An 8,978-nucleotide genomic window follows, 5' to 3' on the forward strand; every position below is an offset into this window, starting at 1 on the left:
TGTTGGAGTCAGCTTGTCATTACAGAAATTTGACAAGCTGTGGACTTTGTGACTTGTTTTTATTACAATTGACATGTACGTTTTGTTCTTTTTATCAGCACTGCATTTGACCTAGTAAATGAGTCAGCCGCAATGAATTCTACTATGCGATATTTTTAATATGCTTCAATACAAAGGTTTAGCTGTACAGAGGTTCAGCTGTATGAACTGTGGATGTTAAATAGTTTGTCATTGTATGAGCTTAAATGTAAGCACTGATTATAAATATAAAGTACAGTCCCTGATCACAAATCTGTTAACGTCTGCGGCCAAGAGATGGCACCCTCTGCAAAGCCAAGTCCACAAATGCTAACTGTCAAGTGTGCACGTTTAGTCTTGAGTGCCCCTCCTCTCTCCACAAGGAAATGCAGGCCAGATGTTGAGGATGCACATGGCAATAATAGATTCTAAACACGTATCTGTCCACAAAATCATATTGCCTTAAAAACGGTTAGAAGTTAAACAAAATCTCACAAATTAAAGTCAGACTTATAAAAATAAGGGCCGTTTTAAATAATCTGCCTGACAGATGCAGCAACGTTTCAGCACTCGTGCAAATAAATTTTCGTGGCATTCCTGTGTTTAATTCTTTACAGGAAGCCTGACTAACTTCCTAAAGTTTCATATCTGAACATTATGGTTGTGCAAAGCACAGAGGTGTCAGAGGTTTGTCTGAATGGGAGGTTTTTCCAACACGAGGAAGTTGGAGCTGATGACGGATATGTCTTTTCCTCCCCTCTCATAGTATGGCATCTTTGACCTCTCATCCAGGCTGTATGGTGTGATCGATAGCTTCAGTTTCTGTCGGAGAAATTAATCCATGGCATTAATACGCGTGCAAAATCATGACGCGCACATTGGTAGTACATGCGGCATCTTTAAATGGAGAAAAGACAAAACGGGTCACCTGCGTGAATGAGCCAGGCAGCACCCACAATGTGTGAATTGCACCCAAAGGAATCCAGATGATGGAGGCCAAGGCTATGACCCACCCAACGCCCTGAGCCCAGGGAGGGAAGACATAGCCCTCATAGCGGGCCGGTTTGAACTGTATGATGGAGAAAATGAGGATGACCTGCAGGAGGAAATATTCAAAGTTTAACTTGTGACACTTCTGGATGGAACTGTTGAAGTGGTGCTGATATTAAAAGAAAAGTGTTTACTTACAGTGACCAGCACAGGGTCAACTATTAGCCAACACAGTCTGAAGAAGATATTTGCTCTCTTTCCGGTCATCACTTCTAAGTTGTCTGAAAGTCGATTCACACCTGCACGTGCAAAGCTACTTCAGACAAACCTGACAGCAAACAGTCTTGCTGACAGACTTTCACAGCATAGTGGCAATGGAAATCAAAGTCAGATACAACATACAGTTGACATACTTACAATGTGTAAGATGGGTCGACTGTATATCATTACATTGACTGGCCACAGAAATTGGAATCAGAGCTGAAAAGGTTTTCCTCACCGTAACACCAGCAGATGGCTATAACCTCAAAGAATGCAAGAAACATGATGGACACAATGGCAGTGTAATGGTCCATCAGCTGGAAGACATAGATCCCCACCTTTGTAGAGAGAGAAACGCTCTTTAGCACAGCAGGTATGAGACCGAAGTTCCTACAGTTTGGTTGTGATTCGGTGAAACATCATCCAGTGGAGCAGAGTTTGGTACCTGCATGACACAAGGGATTCCAAGAAGAAAGGCCACACCGCACACAGCGAGAACAAACAGCTCCTTCCTCTTGAATAAAGTAATCAGGGGTTGGGAAAATCCATCCATGAGACTGGTCACCATCACTTCAACCAATGCAAACTGGCAAAAAAGAAAAAGAAATCCTGTATCTCTTATGGATAGGTGCAACAATCAATGGTTTTTTTTCCCCCTCCTGTAGATTATCACTAGAGTTGCAATCTTGTTTCCCAGGCGATGAACTACCTCGCTGTCCAGTCCGAGGCAGAGCAGCATGAAGAAGAACATCACGGACCAGAGCTGAGACACTGGCATGTTGGCAAAGGCTTGTGGGTAAACAACATAAACCAGCCCCGGACCTGGAGACACAAGACGAAAATCAATCGTGGTGAGCCTTCTAACGGATGAACTGTCACTCAAAAGAGTGAGGGGACAGAGCAACGTGTGGCGCTGCACCATTACTCCTTCCACTGTGAAACATGCGTTTGAAGAAAGAACATGACATTACCCCGACAGCTAAAATGGTCCAGGTACTGTTACAAACAGCTTCCGTACCACGACGCCACAGCAGTGTGCATCCATATTATGGATGATTAACATTACATGCATCGTGTCAGCTCATGAACTTTACCCTAAATGGTAATGTGCCTTTATGACTCATTTTATTGGATTGTAGCTTGGTCACTTGGACTCCTGTACTGTCAGAAATATGAAAGCCATCCATCATATATACCGTTTTATCCATTCACGCTCACATTCACATCTATAAACCCGCGCAGACACGGGGATAACATACAAAGTACACAGAGAGGCCCTTTTTCTTTTTAACTGGAATTTGAACCCAAGAACCTTCTTGCTTCTGTGAGGCGGCGGTAACTAGGCGACTAACCACCACACCACCATAAATACAATGATTTCTTAAAAACCACCTGCAACAAATGTACCAGATGCACTGTCTTGCAGGAATACTGATTTATAACTGCTCACACCCTCACGCAGCTAAAACTTCTTATTTTTATTGCAAGTTAATTAATTTCAATGATAAAAAAAAATCCTTTAACACAGGCATTGTAAGAGAAGGACTGACACTTTCCAAATCAGAATTAAATATATTATATCATAAATAAATTGATTGATATAGGAAATAGTTTTGTTTTCTTACCATCTACAGCCAGATCTCTGACAGGAATGCCCTGAAGATAAGACATGTATCCAAGGGCGGAGAAAATGACGAAGCCTGCCAGGATACTGGTGAGGGAGTTGATAATGGATATGGTCAGAGTGTCCCTGTGGAGAGATAAGATGCTCTATATATATCTCTTTTTACAGCCCAGAGATTTTTTTTTTGCCCACTGCTGCAGGGGGTGGGGGGTGGGTGAGTATTCCTGGCTTTTTACTTTAGAATATTGTTGTTGAAGGAGTTGTAGCTGGACATGGCCAGGAGGGAGCCGAAACCGATCCCTATGGAGTTAAAGATCTGAGCTGCAGCGTTCACCCACACCTGTAACAGGGAGATGGTTGATCACTGCCCAGCAAAGCCTGTGTCAGTGTAAATGGTTGGCTAACTTATTCAATATTTAATTGTCATTGTCTCCTATGCCTGCCAATTTGGCCAGCAACGGCATTTATTTCCAGTATCTGGAGTGTTCCTTCTTATTTCTTACCTCCATTGAGAGCAACTTGTCCCACTCTGGTACAATGAAAAAGGTTATTCCATCTAATGCACCAGGAAGCTGCACATTATTGATGAGCAGAGCAATCAGGATGACGTACGGGAACAGAGCCGTGAAATACACCACCTACACACAAAAACAAACATGGTAAGCGAGTCAGTCCATCGATCTTTCTCCCCGTCTCGCTCTCCCTGCTGTCCCTCACCTTGCCTGTTGAGTTTACCCCCTTGAAGATACAGAGGTAAATGAGGATCCAAGCCAGGATGAGGATAAGGAAGAGCTCCCACCGCATCCCTCCTGACTCCTCCACTCCATTAGTCTGCTGCAGCATCTTATTTCTTCAAAGAAGCCCAAAAAAAAGAGAAAACGTAGGTTATTCAACTCCTGACACAATGCCTCAAAACTGAGCACACTTTCCCGTTATAATAATGAGTCATTGCACTCTGTTGTTCATTGGGCAGGGAAGCATTTACATACTACATACTCAAGTGTAGTACTCCCATGCACATCTGCAACATGCTCACAACATAAAGTTACCGGAGACGTTCATTCTGACATCACCCTCTGGCCAATTCTAACATTTATTTCAACACAGCTGCTTCAGTTGAAAAACTCATTTTGGACCCTCTTTAAAAAAAATATATATATATTTATATATATATGGGGGTACACTCTCAACGGAGACATTTCTGTTGTGGCATTCATGCGCCAAATAATTATTATTATTTAATAGTGATATTAAACAACCCGTTGATTGTACTGACTATGTAACTTACATTGTTTACCCGCCTGGCAAGCTCCTTGTCCTCAATTAAATCACTTTAAAGACACATTTATAGAAATGTTTCTGAACTTGGGGTCTGATGTCCCCTTTAACTTTTTAAAACTAGTGTTTAATCGTTATCCTTCCTCGGATGCTACTGACTATTTTAATAATTTTAGAATATTGTATTTTATTTCATTTTTTTCTCTTTTCTCATCTGCAGCATTTTTACCCTCATATTTTCGCCCAATTCTTTTTTAATTGTTTCCTATTGTTTCCTTCAATTATTAATTTGTGTTTTGTGAAGCACTTTGTAACTGTGTTTTATATAAGTTAATTAGTAAACCAAGTGAAAACGTGAGGTTTTCCTCCTCCATCTATCACATAGAAAGGTTTAGGGGTCTTTTATAAAAAAAATCTTCAGCATGACTTGCATAATGGAAAGTTAATACCGACTTTGCCATTTTTTCCCCATCACACATTATATTCAGTTATTTATGAAGTTTAAATTTCAAACGTGACTTTACTTTTCCCACTATTCTTCTCTTATCTGTTTTCCAAAGTGTTAACTCTAATCTTGACTCTGACTGATATCCCGCACATGACTGTGTTACCTCACATGACTAGGTTGTGGTTTCAATTTAATTTCATGTTGTGTATTAATGCATTAGTTTTTTTCCCCCCCCTTGATATAATCAGCAGAGCTTGTGTTGTTTATATAGCCCAGACATGTTGTCCAACCACAGCGATTCTGAATTCCTGCCATAATCAGTATCTAGTCTGATTTGGTAAGTCTGAGAGGCGGCGCTGCTCTTCTCCCACACAGTGACACATACTTGAAGAACTCCTGGCTAGCTGTGGAGGAGTAGCTGCTGTTGGTGGCGTGATCGGAGCAGTTTGGTGTGTTCCAGGTGTTGTTGCAGCTCTGCCAGGGAAGCTGTGCCTGGAAGGAGCTGAAGAGATAATAAAGAGCCCAGGTGATGACAACATTGTAGTAGGTGCACAGTATGAAGGAGATTGCCACTGATGCCATGCCCACTCCTGAGGAGAGACAAAGAACACGTCAAAATAATGTTTTCCGCAGCACCGCAAGTTTAAGTTTTTCATTCATTTTTTTTCTTTGACTAGACACATTCATTCAGGCCACGTGGTACCTTTCAGCAGTGGGCAGACATTAGCCAGAGCATGGACAGGCCCTCTCCTTGTGTACTGACCCACAGTCAGCTCCATGTGGAGCAGAGGAATCCCCAACACCAACAGCATGAATAGGTATGGCACCAGAAAAGCACCTGTCGGGAAATGACGGTCAACGGTCACGCACATGTTGCCGGCAAAGGAGGTCACGGCTGTACAAATTTTCAAAGTGTCTTCTAATCTATAACTTATGTGAAAGACGACCCGTGCCTGTGTTTTCTTCCTTTCTTCCTTCCTGTCTCGGGTCATTAGGAATTTTAGGGCTTTGCTATTGTGAGCCAATTGTGTTAGCAACAGTACAGGCAGAACTTTAATAGTACACATATTACAAACAAAATATATTGAGATAATCTCAGAACCTCACAGTTTTAACATTTTTCAAAACAATCAGTGCAGTTGCAGTGTTTAGAGTAATTCATGTAAACCTTTGGAGGACGTGGTCTGGTTTCATAACTCTGTTATGAGGAGAAATTGTCTGTCCTCCGGTTGCTCACCTCCTCCACTCCTGTAGCAGAGATAGGGGAACCTCCAAATGTTGCCGAGACCTACGGCGCAGCCGATGCCAGCCAGAGTGAACTCTATCTGCCTGCTCCATGTGGGTCTGCTGAGTTGTTGATCCATGTCTGCTCCCCGTGTCACCACTGTCGCTCACCTGGCCCCAATCTAAAATAAAATGTTGGCTTTTCATTCATCCACGTGGCCTGGGTGATATAACTCCTCCTCTTTATCATCCTTAATGATTAGCTAAGCGGAGGCCCTCCAGCATGCAGTGGCTTCGAGGCTCTTAAAGAGGGGAATGTTTGTCTCGGTTATAACACACAACAATCATCCAATCCGTTGTTTTGAACATATAAGAACCAACAGATATGATAGAGATTGTATGTTAAAGGGGAATTTATAGCACAATTATTCACTATATAGACAGCATTGCTTATTCTGCTGAGGGCCAAAATAAATCATTTTTAAAGGTCCACTCTGTGTGTATGTGTGTGTGTGTGTGTGTGTGTGTGTTTTGGGGGGTAAGTGTTGAATGACATATTCAGAATTATGTATTAATCAGTGTATAATCACCTGAAACTATGAAACCTTATGTTTCATCCTCCTCCACTAAGCCCTTGACCCTGGCCGCCTTGGTCTGGCTATTTAAGATGTCTTTTCTGTAAGATCTGGGTCAGACCTCTGAACCATCCCATGGGGAAGGAGCTCAAAGCCAGCTGAGCAGACTGTTGTACTTGACTTTGTTTCAATTAAATATACTGACGTTCATGAGTTTCTCTTCGCAAAAGTTTCTGCAATGTTTTCGCTCTAAATATGAAAAACTTGTTATATTTGAGTTATTTTTTTTGTTCATTTCTTGAGGGAATTAAGATTACCACCACATGCACTATAACTGTAAATATTCAAAAAATTCAACTTTCAAATATCAAATTTTATTTCAATAATAAATTATTTTTTAGACTTATATACGAGAGGCTATCCACTCCTCTGAAACATGATGATCTATATGAGAAATCGGAAGATGCCCAGTCAAGACCAAGGGAGAAAAAAAAAGGTTTTTTAAAGCACTTTTATGACATGTGCAGTATGTGCAGTATGTGCACATGAGCGTTCGGAAAAATGACATCATAGATTTCATGAGGGGTCGTTGGGTTTTAACACAACACATACCTGTGGCGATAATCTTTACTAGGAGCAGAAATATGGATGGTGGCTCTTGAAATATGTAATCATTAAGAAAACCAACAAACAAATCCACACGACAGCTTCCTACACAGCATGCATCAATGACCTTTCTTTGTTTGCATTTGTGTTTGCAATTACATTCATGTCCCAGTTGGATATTCATTGATTTCCTTCATTGTCCCATATCACTCGAGAGATCAACATATTTATCATGTCGACATTTTTAGAGGAAACATTTATTCTCTTTGGCAAACGGGGAAATAAACATTATTAGGTGAACGCCCTCAAAATAAACATCTCACAGCGTACACAAAACTCACAACACAAGTGGCTGCAGGCGGTCACTTATTAAAAGGAAGTCACCTGACTATTCAATGTATATTCTGCTGACAACTGTATCAACCTGCACGGCATATGAACGCTGGGATTTGCCTGGTAAGTCGGGGGGGTAAGATTTAGTGTGTCCCATGAATATAGCTGGAGAGAAACCAGTAGGGAGCATCCCCAAAGGGATCCAGGTTAAAGGTGGAAACACAGCCAACAGAGAAAAGAGACGGCTGCAGCAGAGGGGTGGAGTGGAAGCTAAAAAGCCTCCGGTCTCCGGTAAAGCAGTGGGTTTGTGGGATGAGGGGGAACATCAGACATGTCTGAGAATACCTTCGGGGTGGAAATTTTGTAATCCACTTCCTGTTGAAGATGAGGTTTAGTATGCTTTACACAAACCTCAAACTGATGCCCTCAGCAGCAGTGGAGATGTGCTGTTCCGAAGAATACTGGGATGCCTTGTCAGATACCAAGTAGCTACAGATCGGTCCATTGAGCCATGTACCCAAATAAAAAAGTCAGAATCAGTGTTCTGATCATGTTCTATCAACTCCACGTAGCGTTGCTTCACACAGTCTTCTTTTTCAACACTGACTTCAGGGTGATGTTAGCATCTGAACAAGAAGAAGAAAAGCTTAAAGCTTTCCAGTGGAAGAAAAAAGTGTCCAAACTTAAACTTGCACATGCCTCAGCCAAGGGACAACAGACCCCTTCAATTTTAATCAAGCTGCACCTAATTGCACACACTCTGCACAACCTTAATAAAAAGTGAATACAATAATACGTCAAAATGTAATGGGTTCTTTCTCCGCCCATGTCCCACCCTAGTAGTTTTTTTTGCCGATTCTTGCAGACGAACAAAAAAACAAACAGACAGACAGGGTTGTAGACACTGACATTATATGTTGGAGATTCTCTTAACCGTGGTACGGTTTGTGTCTGTGGGCCACCTGCTCGATAGACTGGGCACGCCTATAGGAACTGTTGCCTCATGAGCAGATGTCCCTGATTTCAGAGGGCCCTCACCGCCAGCTTCATCGAGGCCCAATCCTGAGGGGTCAACATCCCAGGATTTCAGTGGCTTGCGGTTGGTTTTAGTGGGAAAGGATATGTGCCAAGATGACAGTCAACAAATGACCTGTCAACAAGCATCATATCAGATCAAAGCCAGTGTTTTGACTCTTGCCAAGGTTGGGAGTCTGTGCAGCCATGTGGGTCGACCCCACACCCCCACCCGAGTTCATCAGCTGGTTCACCATATATACAACATGCACACAGAGACAACTCATGAGATGCTGTCAGTGGCATCCTCTCAACATTGGTCTTTTACAGCTGCAGTGGACTCACTGAGACACTTCAGAGATACTGTGACCTGTCTACAATCACAGCAACCCCTGTGAGTGTGATACATGCAACGAGATGTGCTCACTGATCACGAGGCTCTCTGGAACAGCAGCAGTGGAAGAACCTTTAAAACAACCGCCACGCCTATTATTATTATCATGAAATGGAATCCTCTGGTGTGTGTGATGGAGGGACGAGAGCGTCTGATCAGACAAAACCTGGGCGGAAGTTTGTCAATGTAGCGTTCAAAATAAAAAATAAAATA

At 42.2% G+C, this 8,978-nt stretch overlaps 1 protein-coding gene across 1 annotated transcript; it reads right to left on the reverse strand.

Annotated features, from left to right (window-relative positions):
• Positions 1-42: 42 nt before the first annotated feature.
• si:ch211-283g2.1 (sodium- and chloride-dependent GABA transporter ine) lies at positions 43-8,467 on the reverse strand. Its single transcript, XM_035626415.2, has 14 exons — positions 8,267-8,467; positions 5,857-6,025; positions 5,323-5,457; positions 5,005-5,209; positions 3,611-3,743; positions 3,397-3,531; positions 3,130-3,233; positions 2,895-3,019; positions 1,979-2,091; positions 1,715-1,855; positions 1,508-1,607; positions 1,207-1,307; positions 947-1,114; positions 43-840 (listed from the first exon to the last, which is right to left on the reverse strand). Exons 2-14 carry the CDS (start codon positions 5,981-5,983, stop codon positions 700-702), a joined length of 1,728 nt encoding a protein of 575 aa, XP_035482308.1. The 5' UTR covers positions 5,984-6,025; positions 8,267-8,467; the 3' UTR covers positions 43-699.
• Positions 8,468-8,978: the final 511 nt, after the last annotated feature.

Source organism: Scophthalmus maximus, chromosome 2 (genome assembly GCF_022379125.1).
Source record: "Scophthalmus maximus strain ysfricsl-2021 chromosome 2, ASM2237912v1, whole genome shotgun sequence".
In the NCBI taxonomy this organism is placed as follows: Eukaryota; Metazoa; Chordata; class Actinopteri; order Pleuronectiformes; family Scophthalmidae; genus Scophthalmus; species Scophthalmus maximus.

What these genes read in the sequence shown, in the direction of transcription:
- si:ch211-283g2.1 (XM_035626415.2), bottom strand. Translation starts at nt 5,983, where the DNA reads ATGGATCAACAACTCAGCAGACCCACATGGAGCAGGCAGATAGAGTTC. An exon ending in CTGCTACAGGAGTGGAGGAG is followed by an intron (nt 5,458 to 5,856) that starts GTGAGCAACCGG and finishes ATTTCCCGACAG; the next exon opens with GTGCTTTTCTGGTGCCATAC. An exon ending in GCTAGCCAGGAGTTCTTCAA is followed by an intron (nt 3,744 to 5,004) that starts GTATGTGTCACT and finishes GCTTCTTTGAAG; the next exon opens with AAATAAGATGCTGCAGCAGA.